Here is a 27,861-nt window from a genome sequence, read left to right as displayed (position 1 = left end):
CACTGAATCCTTGTTTGCTATGTGTTGATAATAAATCAGTGAACCACTTTGATCCTGACTTGATTTAAACCCCATGAACTAAGCAAGTATTTCCTGAGACAAAATAAAATACACCCTAACCCATGGGAAATGGAGAAAGATCTTGCCTCCCTAGAGCCTGTTGACTGTAACTAAATATTTACACAAGAAGGAAGGGAAACGTGAGGGTCACAAAAAAAATGGCATAGATGCCAGTCTGGGCAACCATCTTTGCTTCTTTTTGGCCCAGTTTTTTGGACTACTTTCAAAATCAGCTAGCATTTTGGTGGCCAAGTCAGGAAAAGGAGTTAGTTGTCTTAAATTTTGAGGCAGTGCCCCCCTCCCAGTTAGGGGAGGGAGAGCAAAGAGGAGCTGAGCGCAGGTCGAGCTCGTTCCAGCCACAGCTGAGAGATGCAGGGCTTGTAATGCTCCTGGTTTGGGGACAAACCAAGATGTATTTGTGCACTGGGTGAGAGCCCTCTCTACGTGACAGAAAATCAGCCTAAACTTCAGTAGTGCAAGGGAAGAGGTAGGGTGGGATAATGGAAGTTTGACAGAGCAAAAGGCAAGTGTAACGGTAGAAATTACTTTAATATACAATCAAATTACATTGCACTATAAATAAAACATGATAAAAATACAAAACATTTTTTTTTATAATTAATAACCCCCAATTCTTCTTTTTTCTGAACATCTCCTCTGGATAAATAGTGAGAAAAGTACCAAAAAGTACTGCTAGAAACATGGTGATGGTGAAGAAATCCGTGGAAGCATTAACTGCTAAGAGAGGTTATTTGCCTGATTTTTTAGCAGGCTTTGGGAACTTCTTAAACTCAGACTGTTTCTTGAAAAAAAGCTGAGCCAGGATATGATCTGCTGTTCCATGGAAGTAGTCGTTCATACGAAGAGTTTCCAGCTATGAAGAAAAAAGACAATTATTTTAAAAAGAGTAATCACAGCTACCTGATCATTTTTACAATATTAATAATACAGAACATTCAAGTGCAACTCGAGTCCAAGATGAAGACAAATTAGTATAGAAGTATTTAACTAATGACAAGGCTTACACTGGGCTGTCAACTGGATGTGTGTAGCCTTAAATAAATACACCCTTGCTCTGGCTCCCAGGGTACAGACTTTGTTTACAAAAATCTCTCCCTTTTGTGGGTGCTCAGCTTGTAAAGACCCTTAGCCTGGCCGGGCCACCCCAGGACAAGCCCCAGCCATATGTCCTGCACAAACATGAGCTGACTTCCACCTCTTACACACCCACAGGAGCATGTCACACCCTACCACAGACCTTTTCTTTGTCTTCCCCACCTCCTGTTTCTGTGTACAGGGGTTTGATAGCTGTTGTATGCCAACCATTCACACCAGAGGGAATTTGGACTCGGCATATTCTTAGAATTTCTTTGGGAAGGTGTGCACCAAAGCGTAAAGCTTACGTGCGTGAGAAAAGCATAGCTGAGCATTTTTTTAATTCCCCTTGCCCTTAGGAATTCTCACCTGGTTTCCTGTACTGTAGGCTAGAACCAAAAGCAGATCTTCATCACACACGCTTTTGAGAAAATGTTGGGTTCCAACGGGGAAAAATATGACATCGCCAATGCCAATGTTGAAGTTGGCCATGCCTCCAGAGAGAATAACTCCAGCCTATCGCAAGTAAAGCACCAATATTCAACAACAACAATGCTCAGTGTGCTGTTCCTGGATAACTACACAGCGACGGTCCCAGCACTGCACTGAAATCAGCCAGCGCAGCATCGGCGTTTTCACCGAGACGCCAAAAAAGTTGAGGATTCCCAGGCAAATTCTTGAGTAAGAACACGGCAAGTCCTTAAGTTATGGAGTCTCATCTTACTTATCTTTGCACTTCAAATTTGCACTGAGTGAAAAACATAATAAAATCCTGTACTCTAAATCTTAATACTAAATTCTCTCTATTTATCGGTTCCTCAGAGGCGCTAAATCAAAAGTACTGCTTCTTTTTTATTTTGTTCCTCCAGCATTCAGGTGAGTGGCTCTTTCTCTAATAAACATGTGTGATTTTGTTGAACAACTTAACAAGAGGGAAAAATTCACCTCTTTGTATAACTCCACTTTGACCGACAAGCTCCCGCAAACGTAACTGAGATCAAAATTTTGTACGGAAAAGGCAAGCGTGGACGCCGAAAGTTTTGTAATGCTACTAATTGTAGTATCATTATCAGGGCTGGGAATCAGTTATTAGGTCTGTAATTGTTTTACAGCCCAAACTCCATTGATTTATCCCTCACCAATGTAGTAAATTACCTGTCCACAGCCGCTAATGACATAACCCATCTCATTAGCATTGAAGTGGAAATGAGGCTGCCCCAGTCCGTTGCTGGTTATCCTGAGAGTTGCTAAGGTAAGGGTATTTTCATGCTGAAAAGCAGAACAAAAATGCCAAGTTTGGTGGTTTTCTGAGCAGTGACACGACAAAGCAGTGCTGAGCCCCCAGAAATTGCATACTATGCTTTACGTTTCAATAGCTATGGCATCCATTTGAAAGCACGTTACCTTGTTCAGAGACTCACTAAAAATTTTCTCTGTTTCGTTTAGTCCGGTGCCATTTATGCGGTAACGAGCCCACTGGAAGACTCCTCCTGGAAAAGGATATTCTGCTGACCCTAAAACAAAGAGAGCAAAATGAGTGTTCCCAACAAGGGTTGGTTAACGTTGCTTATTCATGTATTGGCCAACTTCAAGACGCTCAGCGTGAGGCCTCGAATCTTATGAGCCTCTGGAACCAAAAAGAAAGCTCATTTAGCTTATCGATTTGTCACGCACAAGGCACTACGTAACCTCCATTACTGTATTTTTCTATAGTCAGATAATCATAATGAAAAACCCTTGACTAGATTTTTTCCATCCCAAATTGCTATCAATAACGACACACTGAAAGAACACACTAACTTTCAGTATATTCATTCATATTAACCTTTATGGCACCGATTGTGTCTCATATTTTGTAAAGTACTGCTGACGCAGAAGAACATTTCGGTCTAAGTGCGAAGATTTTTGTCACACATCCATTTCTCATTACCTCCATCAGCTGTGGGCGGAGCTCTGGACCTCTATTTCCTTTTTATAGCTTCTATACTACTTGGAATTAAGTTTTGTCATCTATGTTTATTAGGTGCTCACTGATAATCACTAAATCCAGAGGGTTGTTTAATACAACTGTCGATAAACCAAATGGTGAATGCGGTTCGATGCTGTTTATGAAGTTGTATTTGTAAAAGAAAAGGGAGGACATAATTAAGTGTACATTAAGGTGTTTATTCACTGACACTTCAGATGCCACCACAAGATATTCTAAGCAGCTCAGCACCAGTCACTCTCCAGCTAATCCGCTGCAGGACTTCCTGGCCTATTAGATTTGAATTTCCAAATGAAAAGTTTAGGTTTAGGTTATTGCTCAACTTAACTGTAGCAGGGAATGCACCAGTCCTGGATACACACATCAGCAGAGAACCTTGAGCCAGGCAGTATTTAGCTCATGCCCTGCTGCTTACTGGCATTCTGCTCTCATATCTGCTTAAAATCAAAAGGGTAAACTGCTTTGAGATAAGAATCAGGTTATACATCTTCAAAGGGCAGTAATTAGATGTATTACCATCATATTTTTCGTGTTATCTCCTTAAATTCTTGTAATTTCTCCACTTTTTAACTCCTGTTTCAGTGAATCGATTATAGATCCCCTCCTCTCCCCCTCTAGAAACACAGACAGCATACAAAATTACATACAAAAATCTTACATACAAAATTCTTCGATGAATACCTTTGAGATTGTAGAAGTACTGCCACACAAGGTTGTCTGGGGACTGCACGTAGGTGGCATTTTGCACAAGCTCATCTAAGTTTGGTGGGAGGTTAACGGCTTGATCTTCTGCTTGTTTCTTGAACGTTCTGATGAAGTTAACTCCACCTTGTGGCTGCAGGACACACAGTGCAGAGGAAGTTAGACATGCAGCAAACTGGCTCTGCAGAGAGATCTGGCCAGGCTGGAGCGATGGGCTGAGGCCAACTGGGGGAGTTCCACTAAGGCCAAATGCTGGGTTCTGCCTTTGGGCCACAACAACCCCCAGCAGCGCTACAGGCTTGGGGAGGGGTGGCTGGAGAGCTGCCAGCCAGAGAGGGACCTGGGGGGGGTGACTGACAGCTGGCTGAACAGGACCCAGCAGCGTGCCCAGGTGGCCAAGAAGGCCAATGGTATCCTGGCTTGTATCAGCACTAGCGTGGCCAGCAGGGACAGGGAAGGGATCTTACCCCTGGACTCGGCACTAGTGAGGCCGCCCCTCAATGAGTGGGTTCAGTTTTGGGCCCCTCACTCCAAAAAGGCCATTGAATGACTCGAGCGTGTCCAGAGAAGGGCAACGGAGCTGGTGCAGGGTCTGGAGCACAGGTCTGATGGGGAGCGGCTGAGGGAACTGGGGGGGGTTTAGTCTGGAGAAGAGGAGGCTGAGGGGAGACCTCGTCGCCCTCTCCAACTCCCTGAGGGTGCAGAGAGGGGGGATGAGTCTCTTGAGCCAAGGAACAAGCGCCAGGACAAGAGGGAATGGCCTCAAGCTGTGCCAGGGCAGGGTCAGACTGGCTCTTAGGAAGGATTTCTTTGCAGAAGGGGTTGTTGGGCGTTGGAATGGGCTGCCCAGGGCAGGGGGGGAGTCCCCATCCCTGGAGGGGTTGAAGAGTCGGGCTGACCCAGCGCTGAGGGATGTGGTGGAGTTGAGAACGGTCAGTGTGAGGTTCATGGTGGGACTGGAGGATCTTCAAGGGCTTTTCAAGGGGCTAATTGGGAAGTTAGCTTTGGGCTTCACTATGTTATTTTCCCTTACACCCTTGGAAATACAGGTGCTCCTCCATGCACTGGCGATAAATGAGAAGAGTGGAGGAGAAGAAGTTTCTTGGTGAGAGCATCATCATTTATTTCTCCTTGTGTATAAAGGAACACACAGGGTGGCACAGCATTCCGCAAAGGACGTGGGTACATCCTTCCACACTGGTGGGACTGGAGAGAACTGGGGTAGGGAGGATCCTCTCCAAAAAATTAGAGAGCACGCTCTCCTGGACTGCAATATTAATGCGTAGAAGACTAGATAGAGGCTGGCTGCCCTATCGTACAGACCTTTAATGCTCTAGCTGCTATATCCTCTGGGGTGGAGAAAAATGCGTCGTCTACGTCCAAGGTCTGAAGCTCTTCATGCGTTGTAAAAAACAGCAAGAACACGCAGTCCTCTGATCCTACATTCTTTATCCAATGCACAGTGTTTCTAGGGAAGAAGATCACTTGACCAGCCGTGACGTTGTACGTGGTAACCACGCTGTCATCTGCACCAATTACTCCAATCCAGGCTGTACCCTGTAACATAATCAGAACTTAACGATCGGAATGAAAATTTTCTCATTTAATCCACAATAATTCAAATAACTGGAAGGCTCTCAGGAAAAAACATATTCTGATGCACTTTCTAACAAGCCTTTGTGACCTTAAATCCAAAATAGCATTTTAAGTGACAAGATTATAAACGGTTTAAGGAACACATGACAAATACACATTGCTCATACTTAAGCCATTTCTTACTAAAGAGGCTGTGAACAGCTGTAAAAGAGTCATTATTGACCAAAAACTGCTGGAGAGAGGACCAGGTGTTTGTGGAATGCCTTACTCCAAGAAGGATCCCCTATCCAACTGGAGCTGTTCAGTTCTATGCTGATCAAAATATGAATTATTACTCTTAGAAATAAATGGATATCTGAGATATATCTAAGTGCTTCCAAAGAAGATCATTTTGTTGTCAAATTAATATGCTACCTTCAATTCCTCATGGTGAGTTTCAATTTGTACTTGAATAAGTACATAAAATTTTCAACTTTCAGGTGTCTAAAAATCTCCTCTGACCTCAGTTTTTATACTTCATTGGAAACTACAGATGTTTGGTACTCTTGCCAGTAACAACATTAAAGAGCCTACTTCAAGCATCTCCATTTGAAAATGTTATTTCAAGCAAGAAAACTAATGTCATACATCAATTAGTGCTAATTTTGCTTTTATTACCTGTTAAAATTTCCATATAACACATACATTGGGGTTTTTTTTACATACATACATCCATCTATATATACGTGATGCTTTAAACTGCAAAGCCAGTTGGGAAAGCTGAAATAATCAGATAATACCTGTAGGAGGTAGCCGTGTTCATTGGCATTAAAATGCCAGTGGGGAGCCCGAAGCCCTTTGCTTTTGATCCGTAAGGTTCCAAAAGTCATTTTGGAGCGATGGTTATTGATACTTTTTCCAAATTCCATTTCTTCATCGCTTTGATATTCGTTTACATCCTTCCTGAATCTTGCCCACTGAATTTCACCACCTGGGTAGTTATGTACCTGTAAAGTTAGTGAGAATTGGAGAATTGTATTAATTGTTGACAGCGGTGACCAAACAATACAAAAATAGTTCAGAAAGTTCTTGGTCAGGGCAATACCGAAGGGACCTATTCCTTTTCTCAGCGAGGATTCTCTCTGTATGTACTTTAACCATTTTTCACAATCATTTATATACTTTCTCATGTCGTGATGTATTGTTTCTACAAATGAGAGAGAAATAGTGATATCAAGAATAAAATTATCCGCACCTCCTCTTTTTACATCATTCTGGACTTTGATTTGGGAAAGGAGTTACATATATGCTTGAGCTTTTAGATTCAAAATATTCAGAACATTTTCCAAGTAAGACGTTTTCCTGAATTTCTACGGTTGCAAACTATTTGCACCTGAAGCTATTTCTTTCCCAATATTTGTACTCCCTCTAGAACATGTTTTGTACTTGAAAGAATCCCCTTGCACCGAGGAAGGGCGTATTAAAAGGGTTGCTCTCCTCTTAAACACTTTTATTTGCATTCTTAAAACCATGTTTTGTTTGAAAATTAATTACATAGTAAAAGCTAACAAGAAAAAGTACCAGGATGGCTGTTATTAGCTTCAAGTGCCCTACTATCTAATCTATCCTTTTTCCTCTTTTGCTGAAAAGCAAAAATGAATCAGGAATTATTTTTTAGATGAAGTTATATTTAGAGGATGGAGTATGTCTTTAGAGTTTGCTCAAAGGATATGTTTGTCTAAGTATCAAAATACACCTAAACCAAAGCTACATAATTCCTAGGGCTTCATTACATTGTCAATTAATTCATTTTAGCCCACTGAAACAAGAACACGGAGTTCATTTTTTCTTGCAACATTTGTTTGAATCCAGTCCTAAGAACGAAGAGGTTAGTGTGTACTAAAATTAGATTTTTCTGGTATTGTTTCTCAGGATTTCATACTCTACAGAGAATCACACATAAAATGGTTGTCTTGTCTTGCAAGCTTAATCTGTTGGAGCAAATATTCAGCTCTCCAAGAGGCACTCCAGAGATCCATACCACTTCTGACATCTGTTATGAATTGGAGTGAAACGCTGTCAGGAAGTTTTGGATTACAAAAGAAGCCTGGAGAACAGGTTTAGAGCGATCACCTAACACTTAAAAAATAGGTGAAATTAATTCATTAAACTTTTAGATATGATGCTAGACTATTAGTGCACAAGAGGAACAATTTACCTTTGATTTCCCCAGATGATTCAGGAACTGGAATTTGACATCCACACTTTTTTCAGCTGGTTTTGGGGAAGATGTGCCATCGTCTGTCACACCCGTCTCTTTTACAAAGGCAGGGTTCTTTACGTAGACCAAAGACAGGGCCAGCACTCCTATTGCCGTGGTGATAACACAGGCCAACAGACAAACTAGAAAGACTTTCATTAGGGGCCAGCTGCCCTTTCTTTCCTGAAATTAATAACCCCCCCAAGCAAAAAAAGAAAGTTTTATTAGATCTAACACACAGTTTTGATAGTTCTTTGGTAATCAGACCAGTATGCCTTTCAGAAACACAGGGGAACCTTACAGAGCATGTTATCAGATTGTGGCTGTCCATTATTTCATCAAGTAAAAGCACGTTTTCCTCATCCTGGGGTCTTACAAACGCTTAAAGATTTTTTTTCCTTGCTGTTTCTAAACTTTACCACAAACCACTGAAGACCTGTAGCATCAACTCAGGCCAAACCTGCATCTCTGGGACAGAAACACTGCCCCTGCTTTACATCACGTCTCACACAGCCGGAGAAAACAGGCCAAACTGGGGAAATTTCATCTGTACTAACTGCTCGGGGCATCATTTCTTTACTACAAATTTCCTTTGGGGATATTCAGGCCTCTGGAGGTGAAGGGGAGAAGCAGCTGCACACAAGTTCATTACAGAAAGCCAGGGCACTTCTCGCACCATGAAGCATCACCCAGGTGAGGATATTCAGTGTTTCCTGTCCCTTAACCATTTTTGCTGCTGAAGTTGCAGCTTTGGATGAATAGGGACTGCAGTTTGTGGCTCAAATATTAAAACTCTTTACTGATGCTGGGTGCACAGCTTGATCCGCCTTCAAAAGCCTGATTTTTCAGACAGCGAGTGCCTGAAAATGAGCTATGAATGTTCATTTCTTAAACTGGACAATCAGAAATGAAAAAAATTGAAGATTACTGGCTGATTTTAACAAAATGACCTTTTTCATGAGTGTATTTGACAAAAGTTCTTTACAAATACATTTCTCTTGCCAGCAGAGAAGTGCTCAAAATATCCCCCTATTCTATTTGGTGATAATCTGTTTTTCAGTTTAAATGACTCCCTTTTTAAAGCTTGTGTTCAATTAAATATCACAACAGTCGTACTCAGACTGCAGCGTCTCATCAGAGAACAAGAATTTATAGTTAAATGCATTCAAAATCCCCATTTTCCAGATTTGAAGGACCTTTAATTTGCAGCATTTTCACAGCAGTGGCACCAATTCCAGAATTATTTTTAAAGCCAAAAGCACGCTGTACATAGTACGTAATAATAACTAATACAGAACACTCAACCTCAGCACAACTGCATGGAGTGAGTTATGTGTGAGGAAATCACCAGCCTTGGTGTATTTATAGCCAAGAAGCAGCACTGTGCTGACTGCAAACAAACGTAACGGCTGATGAGCGATACGCCAACTCTTGTTGCGCGGAGTTAATTCAAATCCCAGGAAGCAAAAAAGTTTAATGGGAAAATTACTGAGAATTACTTTTCTCAAGGGCAAAAAAAAAAAAAAAAGATGAAACAGTACTCTGATGTGCAACTCAGTAGAGATACTAAACATTACCACAAGATGAGCTTTTAAGTAGCTCTTTTTGTTAAAATCAATGGGGAATCCTCCAAAGATAATTACTTTGTCCAGTAGTTAGAGGATAACGAATTTAGCTATTAACTTAAGTGGGGCCAGGGAATTATGTCTCACAGTTCAGACCCTAGCTAGTGCACACGTGCATTTTAGGATCTTAGCAAGTGAAGCTCTTTACAGCTTTTATTTTTTTCTGGGCCTTCTTGAGGGTATGGGGTTAGGTCATATTACAAAATAAGGGTTTAATCTTCAGGCTGACTCTGTTCATAACATTTTGATAACACTGTAAAAGCAAATGACTGGTACCTCTTTCTTAGGCCACTCTTTTCCTTTTGAAGAACTTTGTATGCTCTCTCCATGCATTTCAAATGCCTGGTTATCCATTTAGTACAGCTGAAATAGATTAGTCCACAGAAGACAAAAAAAACCATTGAAACAAAAGAATGTTAATTCCGATATGTGCTCAGTTATGTTTCAGAGTCCAGGAAAGTGACTCATCTTCTGCACAGTAAACCCTAATGGCATTTGGGGTAGTACCATTGTGCAGAAATGTGATGCAATACAAAAATCTCTTCTTCAGCAAATTACAACAGAAAGGACAGACTGTTTCCACATTCAGATTTTACATTATTCAGGTATCACATGAACCCTAAGCATGAGATGACAATGAGATAAGAGTCTGAAGCATCAAATACTTGGGGGGGGGAAAAAAAACAAACAGAGGCCATCTAGCTCCTTTACCTATGCTAAGGACCAGTTTGGGCTGGTTGTGTAATCTACTTTTACAACCACAAAAACGGTTGAGGTTCTGGAACTTCTTTGGCAACCCATTTCCCTGCTTACATATTATTATAATGAAAAAGGTTTTCACAAGCCTAAATACCTCTTGCTGCAACAGAACTGTTACATGTTATCCTCCCACAATGGACCTAACTACCTGGGCCATGCCCTACCAGGCGAGATCAACAGTACATCCAGTCCAGTGCTTTTCCTCCAACAGGGCTTTAGGAAATGCTAAGGGAGAGCGTAGCCTGGCCACTATTTCCAGGTTACACCTTTCATACCTCACAAGCACACAGAACTGCTGGATGAGAGATACTAGAGGAAACAGCCTCTTCCCTTCAGAGTTCATTCTATGAAAGACTCCGCGACTTTGACAAAGTCTTTTCTGAACCTGCTGATACTCCCTGACCTCCTAAACTTACTGGCTGCTACTTAAAACAAAGAGCACTTCTCAGTCCTAAACAGATCTACTAGCTCCTTTAAGGCCTCCTACACTTCCTCATTGTGGGATTTGAGTCACATCAAACACACATTCCCCTCTCCAAGCTGAAGGTCTGAGCCTTTTTCCTCTCCCCTATTAGGCAGCTCTTCCATTTCAGCCACTCTCCTCTGGATCTTCTCTAACTCCACATTATGAAATGAAAATAAAGATTAGCAGTAGACGTCATTGTTAGCTGCTCTCCAAGTATTGTTTTCCACCCATCTTTACACTTCCCTAACAATAATTTAATATAGACTATGACTCCTTGTTTTGAGGCACACAAGTGCTACCCATAAAAAGGAAACTAGGTTTGTGTAATACATAGTGTTTGTAATGACCTCTCTCTTTTTTTCCTTGATATAGTCCACATTTGATTATGTCCTTCTGAACTTCAAAGAAACTGAGGAGAAGCTTCTTGCCCTATAATTCTTTGGTATCATTTAGCTGACTTTTTGTTAAAAGTTCCTTTGCTGCTCCCATTTCTAGACCATGATGGGACTGCACTGAGTTCAAAACATTACTGATAAGTCCAAGGTAGCCTCAGCCTTTTCTCCAAGGGATTAGTGTTAATGCTGGTGGGTGCAGTCCACTGAACACAGGTAGCTTGCGTAAGAGCTATCAATCACATCTTCCTTGTCGTAACCTGAGCTTTATCCACCACCCGCTACCCTTGATGTTTTAAGTAAACGTTATACATTCGCTGACATCATTTATTACTCCCTGGGACCAAAATTTTCCTTGGGCCTCCCTTACATCAGTAAGAGACTGGCTGTTCACCATCGTAAACAACAAGGAACTTTTGGATTATTTGATTATCTTTGTCAGCTCTTCCTCCTTGTCTCATTTTTGTGCTTTGGACTTTCCAAAAAGCACAAAAGTCCAAGCTGACTCATCTCTAGGGACAATCCTGGCTAGTTCCCGTACACTTCCTTCTTGAAGACCATTGAGGACATATTACATTTATTTTGAGGACACCTGTATTTATGTGAGGACACACGACATATTACGTTTATTTTCACTGCTCCATATTAGGATATCCTGCAAGTATATCTTAAATATATGTATTTTTATGAACTGCCAAACTCCTGAGCTCCTTTTTCCTAGACCTTTTTTCACAGGATTTTACAAGCAGGTCTTTGAATTTCTTGTAGTTGCTTTTTTCTATCCTTCCCCTTTCCCATTCTAAAAATCTTGAAAACCTTACGAGAAAATGCTTGTATTAATCTTCACTTTCTGTATCAAAACCTCACATCATCCTAGTCTAAAAATACCCTGGATACTCTCTATTCAACTTAATTTTCCCAATAAGTATTTGGTTAACTAGTATCTCCTGAAGGCAAGTTATTCTGTCAGTTGTTTACAAAAATGTTCTTTCCATCTCATCCTTCTTGGTTTGGTGGTCTTCATGGTAGGTCCTCAACATAACAGCACTCAGGCTTTTTTTTTCTTTTTATTATCATAAAGATCCTTTTAACAGATTCTCTCCCTCTATAGTCCAGACTTCGATACAAAGGTAAATATTTATAGAGAAACATATTTTCCCTCCCTTTTTCTTCAGGACCCACCTCCACTTTTGTTCTGTATTAATCCATTAACAAACGGAATATCCCACCAAGGAAATATTTACGTTGCCTAAATCACAACTTTGTACAGAACCATGGACATTCTTCCATTTAGTTTCCATGGAGCCTGCACGTCTTAGATGTTAAGCAGACATATTCACTATCCTGTTTTCTGTATTGCTTCAACCCTTTTTATAAAAACCCTATAACCATGGTTACTATGCCTCTGGTCACCTTGCCACTGATAAAACTTACATTCTTTTGTCATTAATCCTAGTTTAAAGCCTTCCTTCCCAAGTTGGTAAGCCTAAACTTACAGAAGCACTTATTTTTCCTTATGATACAAAGCCCACCTCTCCTCAGCAGTCCTTTCTGGAAGAGCTGTGAAAGCTCAGCCATTCCAAACAGCAACAGCAGGATCAGATCAATTAAAATTAATGCAAAGTTTCTCTTGTTTCCTTTCGAACAGCAATTCTCTGCACAGTGAGAAACCTACCAACTGTAAAGTTACCAAATATTTTGAGGAAGGACATAAAAATTAAAAACTGTGGTAGAGCACAGAATCCACGATCAATGAGAAAGAAAATATACATCACGATTTTCAGGGGTTTCACAATCCCGGATATACATATATATATATATGTGAGAATCCATATGCATCTCCTGGAAAACAAACACAACTGCTCTGGCAGTGTCAGAGTTACACAGGAAAGAAATGATTAAGTTGGTAATGAGTGACTATGGGGTTTGCAGTTTTTCAGATCCTCCTTTTCAGACTAAACCAGGTACAAATTCTAGGCAAATTAACCCTCTGCTGGCAGCCCTGATAAGTCTTCATGGTATCTGGAGCCTGAAATTAAGTTTTCCTCTCTCAGCACCTTTTTGCATCAGTGTGAATACAGCAATGCAGAGAGATTTGCTAGTGCAGAGGAAAAGATAACTGCAGCATAGTCATTCCATTTCAAGACCAGTATCACAATGGACTCTCTCATTAAGCCTTTAAAAGGTAAAAAAAAAATCCCTGAGACAAAGCCCATCTATTTCCCTCCCACCACACCAAGTCATAGTCTTACCACAGATACGGTCTGCACACGATTGAAGAGAACAATACTTGTCTTCCTCAAAGCCTTTACTTCCCTCAGCGCTGTTCTACTGATATATATATACACACAGTGTAATTCAGGAAGTGTCCTCCTCATAAAAGATTTCCTGTATATGCAAATACATAGGATCACAACTACTTGTGTACATCCTTAGCAAACAACTCTTGTAACTTGCTGAGGAACACTGCCTTTCCTTTTATCTAGTCCTGCTATTTTATTTTAGTATTTCCTCCAACTGCTGGTCTCTGTCTTTCTACCTGCCTTTTTGTTTTCCCCACTGTCACCACAGAAAATTAGTTCAATAAAATCCCTTTTCTCCGATCCAACCTCAAGGCCAAGAGCATCACTGACATCTTGGATAGAGCACTTACTTTTCTTTAGTACTTAATTTACATAGTCCATTATTTCTCCTGAGTGCCAACTTCTTTATTCTAACTTGTAAGCAAACTAAATTCCAGCTACAATTGCAAGAACTGACCAGAGTATACAATCAAAAAGTTCCTTTTTTCTATTGATATATAAAGGATCAAATCCCTCTTTAAAATACTCTTTAACAGCCAGAAAAATCTTGATAGCATTTAAAAAACCTTATTTTTATGTGAAACCAGTTGTCTCCACTTACTAACGGTGTTTTATTGTGTTTTTCAAAATTATTTTATTCTTATTTGAATTTCTGTTGTTTATAACTAGAAGGTGTCACTCATTTACTGCTTAGTTTCAAATACTGAAGGTACTTTTATTTCGCACAGTAGAGTATCCCACACAGTGGACCTTCTCCACGGCCAATATAAAGTTAGTAACCATGAATATTCAATAAAGTCAACAATACTTTTAGTTGTTACCGAGGTCCGTGTGCCCTAAAAACTGGAAAAAGTTGTGCTGAAATTCTCCAAAGCACATTTAACTGGTAAAGGAGAAATATCTGGAGGCTAATAAAAAAAAAAAACCCTCCTAAGAATGACGAGTCTCACAAATTTGGACAGGTATGAGGACTCTCCAAGGAGAAATTAATGCAAACGACTTTCTAAACAGCAAAGAAACTCTGCTCTAATATCAAGAGGTGTTCTAAGGGAGCAGGGGGTGCTTTACAGTTGTTCTCTGCACCCCTGCAAGCAGGATACAACCAGTGTGTATAACCTCTAAGCACTCTCAGGGCATCAAGTCTTGCTTTGAGTCCACCTTGCTTGTGCTACCAGCACCCCGAGGAGTATCTGTACTCAAACAACACAGCATACACACACTCCGTGTAACTACCTACGCACAGCAGCCGGAGTAGTGCAAAAGTAGAGCAAATTTATCGTGATCCACGCTCACACACGTGTGATGCCAGCGGAAAAAAACCTCCTTTTTCCTTGTACATCTGAATTCCTTTGATAAAATGACCACTGGCAGATACTCTCTTAGTACAGACAAGAGTTACACCCAGAGTATCAGTTGGTTTGTACATTCATGTCTCAGCAATGCAAAGCTTTATAAAAGCTTCTCAAAATATTTTCCTTTTCTGTACTCTGATTTCAGATCTAGCTCTGAGCATTTGAGAAAGACCAATAAAATCTGTCTGAAATATGTTATTATGTATTACTTACGATCTACCTATGTTCTCCTGCCACAGCATTCATAAAATGAACTCATTTATTACCTCTCTGCTTACTAATTCTTAACAGGAAGATGGGAGAAATATGTAGCTAATCTTTCCTCTACTTTTTCCTTAGGTTTCTATTTCATTTCTCAGAATCAGTACACACTCAGGTACCTGCTTTCTCATGTGTACCTATAAATATCCAGATTAAAAGGAAACAGCTCACTAGAAAGGCATGAGCCATACATATTTTATTTACTGACAGCTTACAACGCTCAGTTACGTTATATAAGCCTCAGAAGAGGTACAAAAGGCTTCTTTCAAAATGTTCTGTCAATATATTTCAACTCAAATTACTACTTACAGCTTTTCCCTTTGTCTCTCAATTTGCTGTTGCCAAATGGGATCAGTCCTACTCCTCTCTCCCCTGCACAAGTTCTGGTGCTTATCAGCAGCTTTCACGAGCTAATTCTATTCAATTGTGCTGAAAAAAAAAAAATATTCTATTACTTCTCTGCCTGTTTAGGCCCAGTGAAGGATTTTATATGCTCTAAAGCTAAGAACAAAGCCAAGGAAAATGGAAGGGGGATTAGGACTTCCCAGGAAGAGTGACAACCAGCTGCTGGCTCAGTTCAGTACACCCCGCTCCAAACAAGCACCTTCTCTCCCCAAAAGACCAGGTTTCCCCAGGATGCGAGAGGGGGACAACTCAAAAAACACTTTTTAATACAATATATTTGGTAAGTTTGTGGTCAGGGAACAAGGAGCCGTTACATCAACTCAAGTCCTGTCAGAAAGAAGAGCACTGGAAGTATTATGTAATTATATTCTTGTTAAACTCCACTGCTTAACTTCACACGCCACATCGAGCTCCCCGTTTCTAACAGGCCGTGTAACAAAGTGATGACTAGAATTGGGCAAGTAGTCCAGGTTTTTTGTAAATTTTTATGAATAGAGATTCTTCCATGAAAATGATCACATTATTTTAATGAAATGTTCTTTAAAAAGTGGTATATCTTGTCACATATTGTTAGATCCTTCTGGAAGCACTAATACTCAGTTAAGCTTTGAAGTAATTAATGAAAAGAATGAATATGTAAAGAAATACTGAATACGTACAGAAATACTGAATACAACATTTTTGAGAACGTGCACTGGTTCAACTTTCAAAGAAATTTTGAACCAGTGGTCAGGCTGACAAGTTATACAATATTAAAATATTTTTAGATATTAGCTTCACGGATTATTCTTCTTCTTTATCTTCTTGATGATCATCGTTCTGCTCTTGTTGGTTACTGTTATCTTCAACGACACTTTTAAGATGTGACAAATGATGTAAAGCCCTGGATTAGGAAAAAATGAAGACTTAAACAATAATATACACACTGTTATTAAACACAAAATGTTGATTTTCAACAAACAATTTAACAGTTTGAATGGTATTATATATGGTTTACATCTCTATGTCTAACTGTTCCACTTTGTTTTAGAGATTATAAAAATACATGAGGAGATTTTTTTGTAAAAAGATAAAATACTTTTTGGAACAAATTTTAAATACATCTTCTCAAATACAGGTGCTCACAAAACCAGTTTCTATTAAATTATTACAGAATAGGTATTTAACACAGGATGTTAAACACTGCAAAACATTAGGTCATAAAATAACACATCGATACTGAAAATTACTGTGTTTTTTTAAATTAAAAAAAAAAATCTTAATTTTACATTACAGTTTAAAACTGTACTGCAACACCGAGTTGTTGAAACAAATGTTCTACATAATAAAACCCTGTTTTCCATTCTTGCCTTTTCTCAAACTTATTATTTCTTTAGTCACTTAACTGTTCAGTAGGATTCTACTTATTTCATTAATGAAATACGTTTTCTAGCAATTATTTTTGCCACAGTAGTGAAAAAAAGAAAATATTTTGTCCCATGTTATAAACTTCTCTGAGCCTGATTATCACAGAATCATCTAGGTTGGAAAAGACCTTGAAGATCATCTACTATCTTAAAGTCCATCTACGTGCAGCAATAATTAATCTGTTGATACAGATGAAACACAAATGTTTATTTACAGAGGACATCTCTGCAGTCATTCACTAGTTCACTCTGCTCCGAGAACTGCCATGTTTTTAGTTATTCACTACTGGCTTATTCTCAAAGTTTTTGATCACATGACAACTCTCTTAGCTAATTTATCATTCCTTTTCTGCACTTCCTGAAAAAAGTGAAGAGTCAGAAAAAAAATCACTTACTTCCGAATAGAATTAGTAAGAGGGATTCTCTCACTGTCACACAGTTTTAACTCAGCCTCTGCTTTCTCAGAAAGCTGAAAATGAAACAAACAAAAATAATTTAACTGAGGGAAGCAAAAGTAGCCGAATATTACAGAAAACATGCAATAAAACTTTATAGCATCATAAAGTAATTGAGGTTGGGAGGGACCTCAGGAAGTGGGCTCCTGCTCAAAGCAGGGGCAGTTACGAGGTTACAGCAGGTTGCTCAGGGCTTTATCCAGTCAAATCTTGAAAACCTCCAAGGACAGAGACTACACCACCTCTCCTGGATGACTTGTCCCAGTGCTTGGCTGTCTTCAGGGTTAGAGAGTTTCTCCCAGTGTGAACTTCCCGTTTCAACTTACGCCTCTTCCTCATCCTTCCAGCATGCACCACTACAGAGATCCTGGCTCCATCCTCCAGATACCCTCTCACAGGTGCAGGATGTCTACTAGGTCCCCCCAAACTTCCTCTTCTCCAGCCTGAACAAGCCCAATTCTCTCAGCAACCCTCTGTAAACAAGTGCTGTAGCCTCCAACCACCTCAGTGGCCCTCCACCAGCTTATTGACGTCTCTCTGGAAACAGGGGGCCTAAACCTGGATGTAATATTATACAATTGCAGAATCACAGGTTGGTTTGGGTTGGAAGGGACCTTGAAGAACATCCAGTCCAACCCCCCTGCCCCAGGCAGGGACACCTTCCACTAGCCCAGGTTGCCCAAAGCCCCGTCCAACCTGGCCTTGAACCCTTCCAGGGAGGGGGCAGCCACAGCTTCTCTGGGCAACCTGTGCCAGGGCCTCACCACCCTCACAGGGAAGAATTTCTTCCTTAGGTCTCATCTAAATCTCCCCTCTGTCAGTTTAAAACCATTCCCCCTCATCCTATCCCTACACCCCTGATCAAGAGTCCCTCCCCCCTTTCCTGGAGCCCCTTTCAGTCCTGGGAGGCCGCTCTAAGGTCTCCCCGGAGCCTTCTCTTCTCCAGCTGAACCCCCCCAACTCTCTCAGCCTGTCCTCACAGGGGGGTGCTCCAGCCCCCCCAGCATCTTCGTGGCCTCCTCTGGCCCCGCTCGAGCAGGTCCGTGTCCTTCTGCTGTTGGTGCCCCCAGAGCTGGACCCAGCACTGCAGGGGGGTCTCACAGAGCGGAGCAGAGGGGACAATCCCCCCCCTCACCCTGCTGCCCACACTGCTCTGGGTGCAGCCCAGCACACGGGTGGCTTTCTGGGCTGCCAGCGCACGTTGCTGGCTCACAGTCAATTTTCCACCCCCCAACCCCTTCTCCTTGGGGCTGCTCTCCAGCCACTCCTCGCCCAGCCTGGATTTGTGCTGGGGATCTCCCCGACCCATGGGCAGGACCTTGCCCTTGGCCTTGTTGAACTCCATGAGGTTTGCCCGTCCCCCCTCTCCAGCCTGTTCATGTCCCTCGGGATGGATACCTTCCCTCCAGCGTGTCACCACCCCACACAGCTCGGTGTCAGCGGGAACTTGCTGAGGGGGCCTCGATCCATGTCCCCAACAAAGATTTGGTCTAAGGGCTGAGGGATACAGAGGGACAATCGTTTCTCTTGATCCATGTGCTCCTGTTTATACAGCCCAGCCCCTGCTGTTCCTCCTTTGCTGCCGGGGCACACAGATTGCCTATGTTCAGCTGGTACGTACTGAGACCTCTGAGGCATTTTTAACAGAGCAGGTCCCTAGCAGGCACTCCCCAGCCTGTTTTGCTGCGAGGGTTTCTTCCTGCCCAGGTGTCAGGCCTTGCATCTGTCCCTGTCAGCCTTCATGGGGCTCCCACCAGCCTATTCCCATTCCCATGTGAAACATTTCATGCACTACCAAGTAGAGGACAGAGGGTTTAAGAACTGGATGCAAGTGACATTAGGACAAAGGGAAAGAGATATAATAAAAGTCTGTGAAATCATTTTGAAACAAAAGTGCCACAAAATACCAACTCACTGATGCCAAAGGAGGCAAGGATAGAGCACTGGAGAAGGTCTGGCTTTTTAAAAGTTTTGTACATGTCCCTGAAAGCCTAGAATTAACAGGGATATTCTCAGAAGGCAGTTTTTTCCAGGACACAGCTATGGCTAGAGCAGCAGAGAGCACAGCCTACTCTCTTCGGGCAGGATTGCCTCAAATGTCGCCATCTCCTGGCTTACAGCGCACTGTGGAGTGACGGGCCTGTCGCAGCGTCCCTGCGAACGCAGCAGCAAGAGGAGGAGGATTCGGGACGCAGCAGGCTCGAGCATGTGCTCCTGATGCAAACTGGATTAAATCTCCTGCAGTGCTCGCTCTAAAATGCTTGAAAAACAAGTCCAGAAAATCCCTAATATTTTTTCTCGGAAACATACACAGCACATGGATTTTGACAAGACTGACTACTCACTTTTTCAAACTCTTCTTTTTGCTCAACAGTCTCATTCTGGCTTAAACTTCCCTGAATTGCTTGAAGTTTAAACAACATTCGCTTCAAAGCTTCAAGGGGTCTGTCATGATGATGTCCAGAAAAAGCAGTGTCCTAAACCAAAACCCAAAGAATTGGTTCATACTGCGGTGCACATAAAACAACTTTTGAAGTTTCCCTGAAAGAATTTAAAGGCTAATTTCTAGGAGTGTTTCCCTCTACCTGTTCTTTAAAGATCTATTTCTAAATGGTACGTGTTCTGGTTCATCTTAATGTATGGTCAGTGAAATCACTGGAAATACATTGTTAGGAAGACGTGAAGCAACACAGGAAGGCCTCAGCCCTGGTTTGTGGAAAATAATTCAGGAATATGAAGACTGTCAGTCCGTGTAATGCTATGACAGCAGTACTGGAACAGGTTTCAACATTTCGTAGCTGACAGAGCAAGTAAGCTTCCTTAATGATAAACATAGATTTATTCACATAATTAGCACCTATATATCTGCTCATTGTATAATCAAAAAAGCAAATTCACTCACAGTGACAAAAATTCGTGGATCATCTAGAAATAGTTATGACTAGAAAGGTGTGATGATCTAGCAGAACCAAGAGAACAGGAGGGGATCGGATGGGATGATTTGAATTACTCGTGCACATCACTGGGTTCTGTGACAACAAACTCCCCTTAGGGAAACGGAAGGATGTGCTGTGGTGGGAAAACTTAGAGGACAACGCTCTGTTTACTACAGGATGGGAAAAGAGAACCTTAGAGCAGTTAAGATTCAAGGAGAATAGGGCAGAAGGTAAAGGAACATCCCAATACATAAATTAACAGTGAGCCTTTTGACTACAATACCGGGCTCAGTGCTCATCTCCCTAGCTGAGAAAAGGATAAAGGGTTCATATAATTAAAATGAAAGACTGAACAATATTAAGACTGCCAAGAAGAGTGATTAATATGTGGGACTGGGAATACAATAATGAATAATCAAAAGAGTAAATTCAATCCACGATCCAATTCCAGTGCAACAGCATTAATAATAAGAAATATATTACTTAACTCTTGAACTTGACTCGTACCCAACAGTACATCAGCCAGGCTAGGAAATTTGTGGTATTTAATACATCAATAACAAAAAAATTCTTCCTTTACTCGAGCCAGGAAAATTATTATTTCAACAAAATATGGAGTGTAAAAGTCAAACTATTACTAAACAAAGCATTTCATAGTTAGATGCTTTCTTAATCGTAATTGTGACCAAGGGTAAGACTATAGGATTTAATAACTGTATGAATTCATCATGCTCAAATATGGCTAACCTACTGCAGACTTTCCACTTTATATATTATAAAAAGAAGAAAAAACAATTTATAGGTATTCTCCTTCTTATATTTACCAGTTATATGTATTTTGGGCACTCTCAGAAATAAATACTCAATTTTACTGACCTTATTTTTGTCATTTAAACAGTCTTCCAAGAACTTATGTATGATATCTGCCCTGGGGAGTGGTGGAGCATTCTCCATGTCCTCACAGCACACAGGCCCTGGTGGTTTGCTAAACCAACATTAAACATGCAACGGAGAATAAGAACAGGTTTATAAACAAAAAGGATTGGTTTAGGATATAGTTATGACGATGAAACCAGCTATATTGCATCAATGCAACACCAAGGGGGCACTGAGTAGTCCTGTCAGCACTAGAGAGAAACACACAACTATTTTTTTCCAGTTTTGCCAGGATAATTAAAACCTGGGTAGCCGTAAAAAATCAACCGAACAAAAAAGGGAGGGTAAGGACTTCTTAACTATAATGTATTACATGTGGAAGTTTTTCTTACACCTGGTATTCCTCCATTAATACTCAACTTCTACAGAAAAATAGTTACCTTCTGCTTATTGACTTCTAATTCTTCTACAGCCTCTAAGGTATTTTAATTCAAAACTATTAGTCTCAGAATCATTAATGGAGCCCGATTTCCAGGGCTGGTCTCCTGTGTGGGTATTCCAGTGGCTAGCAAGAGGTTAGCCCATTAGCCTCCCTCTCAACAGGACACGAACAGCACTGCTTCTAGTATCGCGTGCAGGAATGCTGCAGTTTGAGACTTTTACTCACCTGTTAAATACTGCTAAAATGAACCAAAAGTTCAAAGTCTTCCGGGGCAAACTGACAGACAACACCCAGAACCGCACACACCTTACGAGAATTTCCTACAGTTTTTAAGAAGCGGCACTGATTTTCAACATTCTTTGATCCTATGAAATAACCTTTCAGTTCCTCCACAACTGAAATTTCACTCCTAAGACTGCTCCAAAACTTCCCAAAGCCACACTGCTTTTTCTAAAAAAATAGACTTCCCACTATTAACTTGTTTTTCATAAGCTATTAATCATAAACTAGTAAATCTGTCAGTTTAAGTTCCATGAACTAATTTTTGTCTTGAAATAAGTATTTCTTATAAATCACTGATATACAAAGATATTAAAAGGCGGCAATAATATTGAGAACACTCTTTGCAAGTCAATGAAAAAGGGAGCTGTATCCTGACCTTGAAATATCAAATATTTAGCACTAGCAAGAAATTTAATACTAAATCCTTTCTTTATGTACAAGCCACAGCACCATTGCTTATAATCTATCTACAAAAGCAATTAAATACATCACACATTGTCACAAATTAGCCCCAAATATATGCTTACTTACAAAGCACCTGGAGCATTTTCCCATGATCTTTCTGCTCCTAGTACATCTGTTGTAGAAGGACTGCCATCAATTTCCAGATTATTTGACAAATCTTCGGTTGAGCTCTCCAGACCTCTGTCAGCCTTCAAGGTAAGCAGCTCAAGCTGGTCTTCTAAAAAAAAAAAAAACCAAAGACATAATGTGTCCAACCCTTTTGAAGGGCATTATTTCCACATTACTTTGAATTGTAGGCAATCCTCAGAGAAAATTACTCCAGATGAATTAGCACTGGAAATATTTTACAGAGAGTATAGCCCCAATACAACTCCTTTGGTTACCATGGTATGGCAGTAGGGCACGTAAATCATCAGTACCAAACGGGATCTGCAACGTTCTAGCCAGGAGAGTATTTGAAGTAGTCAGGAGTTTCTTACGTAAAACAACTATCGTATGCAGCATTCGAGATTATTTAATGTTTTTAAGGTGCTTTCATGCTCTGGAAAGTATAATTAATAATAATTCACAATACAATGTTAAATATTACTTATTAATATTGTAAGTTCTTAGGTTAGTTTTCCTATTTCATACAGATTTTTCTAATAGCTGCTTTTACAGACACCTGGGAGAGAAACCACACAACATACACACGCAAATCACATATACAATCACATACAGGACTCATATTTAAAAACAGGTTGAGACAAGCACTCAAAATGACAGACACATTCTCACATATTTCTTTATACCTAGTCTGTTCACGATTGGTAAAATGTTCTGTGTGAAAAGAAAGATGTAAGCCTGTATTTAAAGTTCAGCGTACACACACATTAGAAAGGTATTTGCAGACATTTTTATATCCAACATTTTTATCTTGCTGGTATTTCACAACACAAAGATCACCACAGCAGGACCTCCCTGCTTCTGAGGAGCAAGGGTCTGCTGCAAAAAGTAGCTGCATGGGCCATTCCCAAGGGAAGTTTTTATGTAAACTGAAGGCCCTGGATTAACCTAAATATATGGGTTACAAATATCTCCTGCTGACTGCGTAAAGTAGAGAAAAAGGCTGCACAATAAATGGTATTTTTTACCAGTTTGACAGGTTCATTTACACAATGTTTAGCAGTCTCTCTCCCTCAAGGTTACACTTCATGTAATTTAATTTAATGCTTGAAATTCTATTAAAATATTTATGGAATTACTGTCATTATCTTGCAGTCAGGTACTAAATATGCCACTGTAATAAATACTTTGCTGTAAAAGGAATGCTTAAATATTGATTTATATATGAAAACTTACAGTATAAAAGCTGTTTAACTTCATCAACTACTAGTAAGTGCTTTGAGTCATTTGTCAAAGATGGAAGTGAATAAATACTGTACAGTGCGGTCAGACTAACATAGCTAGAGAGTGTTGGCTTAAAAAATGTAAATGTCTTTATACACATACCTTCAAAATTTAAAAAAAAAAAAAATGTATGAAATATCCTTACCTCTGGACAGCTTTTGAGCATGCCTGGAAAATGAGTTTTCACATGGGGAGAATGCATCTGGACTGTCATAGTTGCAACTTTCTTCTGCTTTGTTATCACCTCTCGGATCCAGGCAACCATTTTGCTCAAAAAAATTAGAATTGTCTTTATCTACAGAGTGTCTTTTTTTCAGGATCTCATAAGTTTGTGAAGAGGAAGCTTTGCCTTGTATATGAAAATTTTGACCATCGTTTTTAGTTGAATCAGAGAAAAGGTTGTAACTCTTAAGCCAGACTGGGTAGTGAAAATTGGGAATACTACTTATCCCTGATACACTTAAGTTGGACTTCTGACTGGTAAGCCACCTTGGATAATTTTTAAAAGTGTTAGAGTTCTCTTCAAAAGATAAGGGCTTTGAACTTCCTTCAGAGGAAGCAGAATTGTACCTATCAGGTGTATGCATATCACGTTTCTTTTTGCTGAAGTCTTTGTGTGGATTCTGGGCAGCAACACCTTTCCCATTCTCCAGGAGACTGAAACCGCTTTCAGTCTCGAGTGATGAGGTTTGGTAAGGGCAGGAAGATGTTTTCAGGGACTGTCTGTTCCACTCACTACTTGGATGCCTCGATTTAAAAGGACTAGGCTGGACAAAGGGCAGTGATCCGTCCGCTGGGAATGCTAACAGATCATCTGTCGTGAGACTAATCAAGTCTGGGTCACACTCACTCTGCCTTCCAGAGGGTGAAGTAAGAGAACCCAATCCTACGTGCTGATTAAAATCCTCCAGCGCTGAAAAACAAAGATACTTTACATGAATTGCTAAACTTTAAGCATACCAAAAGCATACATTTGTAAGATTTACCATGAAGTAATAGTTTGAAGCTGAAATATATTCTTTACTAGGGACGTACGGAATCACCATTCTTGCAAGAGTGGTTCTGTTTCTAATCAGAATCTCGATAAAAATCTTACCAGTCAAAAGTTACCCCTCCTTTCGTCCTACACAATAATTAAAGAAAACACTCAAAACTGTAAATATTTAAGAGAAACAAGAAATCAACATTCTACAGCCCATTTTTAGTTTCACATTCAGAACTGTATTTTGCAGACATGTCCTTAGTACTTCAGTCCTAGTAGTGACAATTCCTCCACACCACAATGTTAGAGATGACTTCCCCATACTGAAACCGGGCACATTTACTAGAAAAAAATGGTTAAAAACAAGAGCTTGCAAGGCAAGTAGCCAGAAAATAGGCTTATAGACCCATTTTGTGATTCTACACAAACTTACATACTCCGTAAAATTTGACTTGACAGTTTTTCAGGGAAGAATTATAGCATTAAATCCTTTTTTTAACTGAAACGATGAAGCAGTTTGATTGATGAAAACAGGTTTTCCTCAGCTAATACCTGGAAGTTATTTTTTCTCACTTTCACTGTAATATCAGTAGGTGAAATCTGTACATTACAGCCTATTGTAACATACAAAACGTGTATGCGGACTAGCTAATGTCTGAACAGAGCTAATGAGACTTCTGCAAACAACAACAATGGAGAAATTTCAGAGTAAAACATGAGAAGATGACGTCCTTCATAGAACAGTTTCTCATTTTTAGTGATTATCAGAATGTTTCTTTTTGTTTGGGAAATCAGTTAAACATAAGTAGAATGTGGTTTGTATTAGAAAAATATAAATGAAAAGGTAAACACCAGCTGTCTTGGTAAGAGAAAGAAAGGTGTGAAGCTAGAGGAAGGTTATAGGTTGAAGAAAATGCTGGTTATATGCTGAAGAGAAAAAAAAAAAAAAGCCCTGATTAATACTATATGCTACCATAACTGTCCATGCCAAAGCAACCCAGGCAAGCATCCTTTTTCAGGTATGAAGTTTGCCTGTACTGAGGACTTTGTTATTTTAGATGTAATGGACAAAGAATTTGCAATATAAATTAGTTCAAGCACAGTTATCTACCCTAGATCTTCTCATAAACTGATTATATGAACTTTTAGTTATTCAAGCTAACTAATAATTACAGAAGCCAGTTCAAACCCACATATATTAACCAGTTGGGTTAGACTTCTGGCCCAAATGTACATTCCATAAAAATCAATGGATAAGAGGCAGTTTTTGTTTTAAGACAAAGCAGTGTTTAAGGGAACTCTGTCAATTAATTAGATTCTGACTTTACTTACTCCAGAAAGGAAACTGAGATTTTTTTCAGGACTCAGGTTTAAGCAGTGATTTCCACTGTCTTCGCATATAGAAAACACAATTTCTATTCCATACTCTAGAGTTTATTACTGCATCCATGAGCATGCTCGTGAATTCTCACCAATCCACCAGGCATTTACAAAAAAGCACTACAGAGAATGACAAATATTGCTAGCCATGTCCGAGCATCATTTACTGTACCATAAAGACTTGCAAGCAGTTTTGAGGGGAATATTCCTTCAACAAAACACACCTGGGGTGAGATAAGGAGTTGCAACACCATCGGCAATGACAGGAAAAGAACAGCAAACACCAAAACTTACTAAGCAACGTATTTGCAGAGACATACCATGTTTTTCCTTGGCACGATGCTTTGGAAACTTAACTTGTTTGGGAGTGCTTTGACATATGGAGATTTTTCCAGTGCTTATTTCTGAAGAGGTGAGGCTTAAATCAAAATCTTCAATATAAGCTTCCAAAGCCTCAGATGCAGAGCTGTAAAGCTTGTCCTTGTACTGAATCCAGCTGTTTGAGTATGGATTGTTGCTGTCAGTGCTACAGCTTGTTAAAAGAGAAGATACTGTTGAATCAGAACAGACACTGCTTTCTTTTATTGAGCTTGTCATGGTTTTTATCCAGGTTTCTGTTGGAATCTTCACTCATCTTTTTAATCAGTCTAAATGGAAAAAGAAACAAACATGCAAGTGATCATCTCCACTGAAATGTTTTCCTATAAACTGTAACATATCTAGGATTTTTTACTTTTGTTTTGTATTTCTTACTATTTTCCTAAAAATTACTATTTAGCTATTCAACTTGCTGCTTTTCAAACAAGTTTGTCATACACATGTGCCACCCGTAGAAAACTCAAAGGCAGAAAATAAAGGCTCTGAAAAAAAAAAAAAAGATAACAACTGGGAAAACTTCTTGTATATTGAAACTTTAGTATAATGAGAACAACAAAATCCAGCTCCTTGCTAGTTCTAGAGGAACCTCAACACCCTGCTTTTGCAAGAACAGGATTTCATGTAAGAACTGCTGACATTTGTTGCCAAACATACAATTCAAAGAAACACAGAAGTTATCATAACTTTTGATTTCAGAACCAGAAGAGTAGCATTCACAGACAAAAGCAGAAGTAGCTTAATACAAAAAATTAAAACAACTCAATGTCACGAGAATAGGAAGCCATTACCCTTGCAGATATTTTTATATAACCAGAATGGGTACACACAGCTAGAGAATTTTACAAGCCACATGGGAGCACTTAAAATCATCCTATCTATGCAATTTAATCAACCTAATCCAAGCTGCCTTTGTAGCTCCACAAACTGTAAATTGAAGAGTTGGAAGTGCAGGCCTGTTCCAAACGCTGTAATCAGGATGGTCAAGGTCACAGAAAGGAACCTAACAGCTCATTTCACTGCTGTAGGCAAAGTACCATTTGAAAAATCTGTTACAGGCGCTGAAACAAGGAACAAAAATTAGTAATTTTGTTACCATAGAATGGTTTGGGCTGGAAGGCACCTTGAAGATCATCTAGTTCCAACCCTCCTGCCGTATTTAAGTTATATCCAGTATTTTATGCATACAAGGATCATCACGCAACCGCGGCATAAGGATTTACATGAAAAAGGCACAGTGGGGGTCAGCTTTTCCAAAGCCGAAGGGCTCTTCCCCAGAAGGCCGAGGAGCCGGGCTAAGCACTGACCTGAGGGCTGCGCGACCTCCGGGGGCCCCACCCTCACACACCACCCCCGGGGTGAAAACCCGGCCGTGGCGGGCACCCCCGGCCCCTTTCCCCTCACAAGAAGCAATCAGCGCGGAGGGGAAAAAAAAAAAAAAAAAAAAGAGCCTAAAGCACCACAACCCTCCCCAGCAACCCCGGCCAGCCCCACCCCACGATGCGGCCGCTCCTCCGGGCTTTGCCGCGCAGGGGGTTTGAAGGGACCGCGTCCCTCTGCAAAATGGCGGCGCGCAGGCGCGTGCGCATGCGCAGGGGCGGCCGCGCGGCCCTGCGGGAGGTGTAGGCGAA

The 27,861-nt window shown here is 40.4% G+C and overlaps 2 protein-coding genes across 5 annotated transcripts; both read right to left on the bottom strand.

Moving 5' to 3' along the window:
- Window positions 1-590: 590 nt before the first annotated feature.
- Window positions 591-16,030, bottom strand: DYNAP (dynactin associated protein). 2 transcript variants are annotated; one of them, XM_074856428.1, is made up of 11 exons: window positions 15,902-16,030; window positions 15,147-15,266; window positions 9,581-9,667; window positions 7,638-7,862; window positions 6,220-6,426; window positions 5,168-5,401; window positions 3,824-3,977; window positions 2,560-2,669; window positions 2,311-2,424; window positions 1,525-1,671; window positions 591-934 (listed from the first exon to the last, which is right to left on the bottom strand). In XM_074856428.1, exons 3-11 carry the CDS (start codon window positions 9,656-9,658, stop codon window positions 809-811), a joined length of 1,395 nt encoding a protein of 464 aa, XP_074712529.1. In that variant the 5' UTR covers window positions 9,659-9,667; window positions 15,147-15,266; window positions 15,902-16,030; the 3' UTR covers window positions 591-808. The 2 variants fall into 2 exon arrangements, with proteins under 2 accessions (XP_074712529.1, XP_074712530.1); XM_074856429.1 differs by lacking the exons at window positions 15,147-15,266; window positions 15,902-16,030 and adding an exon at window positions 13,174-13,232.
- CZH18orf54 (chromosome Z C18orf54 homolog) lies at window positions 15,500-27,802 on the bottom strand. 3 transcript variants are annotated; one of them, XM_074856426.1, is made up of 8 exons: window positions 27,725-27,802; window positions 26,176-26,502; window positions 23,639-24,406; window positions 22,171-22,321; window positions 20,916-21,024; window positions 19,449-19,580; window positions 17,044-17,117; window positions 15,500-16,125 (listed from the first exon to the last, which is right to left on the bottom strand). In XM_074856426.1, exons 2-8 carry the CDS (start codon window positions 26,450-26,452, stop codon window positions 16,026-16,028), a joined length of 1,611 nt encoding a protein of 536 aa, XP_074712527.1. In that variant the 5' UTR covers window positions 26,453-26,502; window positions 27,725-27,802; the 3' UTR covers window positions 15,500-16,025. The 3 variants fall into 3 exon arrangements, with proteins under 3 accessions (XP_074712527.1, XP_074712525.1, XP_074712528.1); XM_074856424.1 differs by lacking the exon at window positions 27,725-27,802 and adding an exon at window positions 27,327-27,714; XM_074856427.1 differs by lacking the exon at window positions 27,725-27,802 and adding an exon at window positions 27,538-27,714.
- Window positions 27,803-27,861: the final 59 nt, after the last annotated feature.

Source organism: Strix uralensis, chromosome Z, assembly GCF_047716275.1.
Source record: "Strix uralensis isolate ZFMK-TIS-50842 chromosome Z, bStrUra1, whole genome shotgun sequence".
Lineage (NCBI taxonomy): Eukaryota > Metazoa > Chordata > Aves > Strigiformes > Strigidae > Strix > Strix uralensis.
The sequence above is the reverse complement of the archived record's forward strand: the minus strand, read 5'-3'. Positions and strand labels throughout refer to the sequence as shown.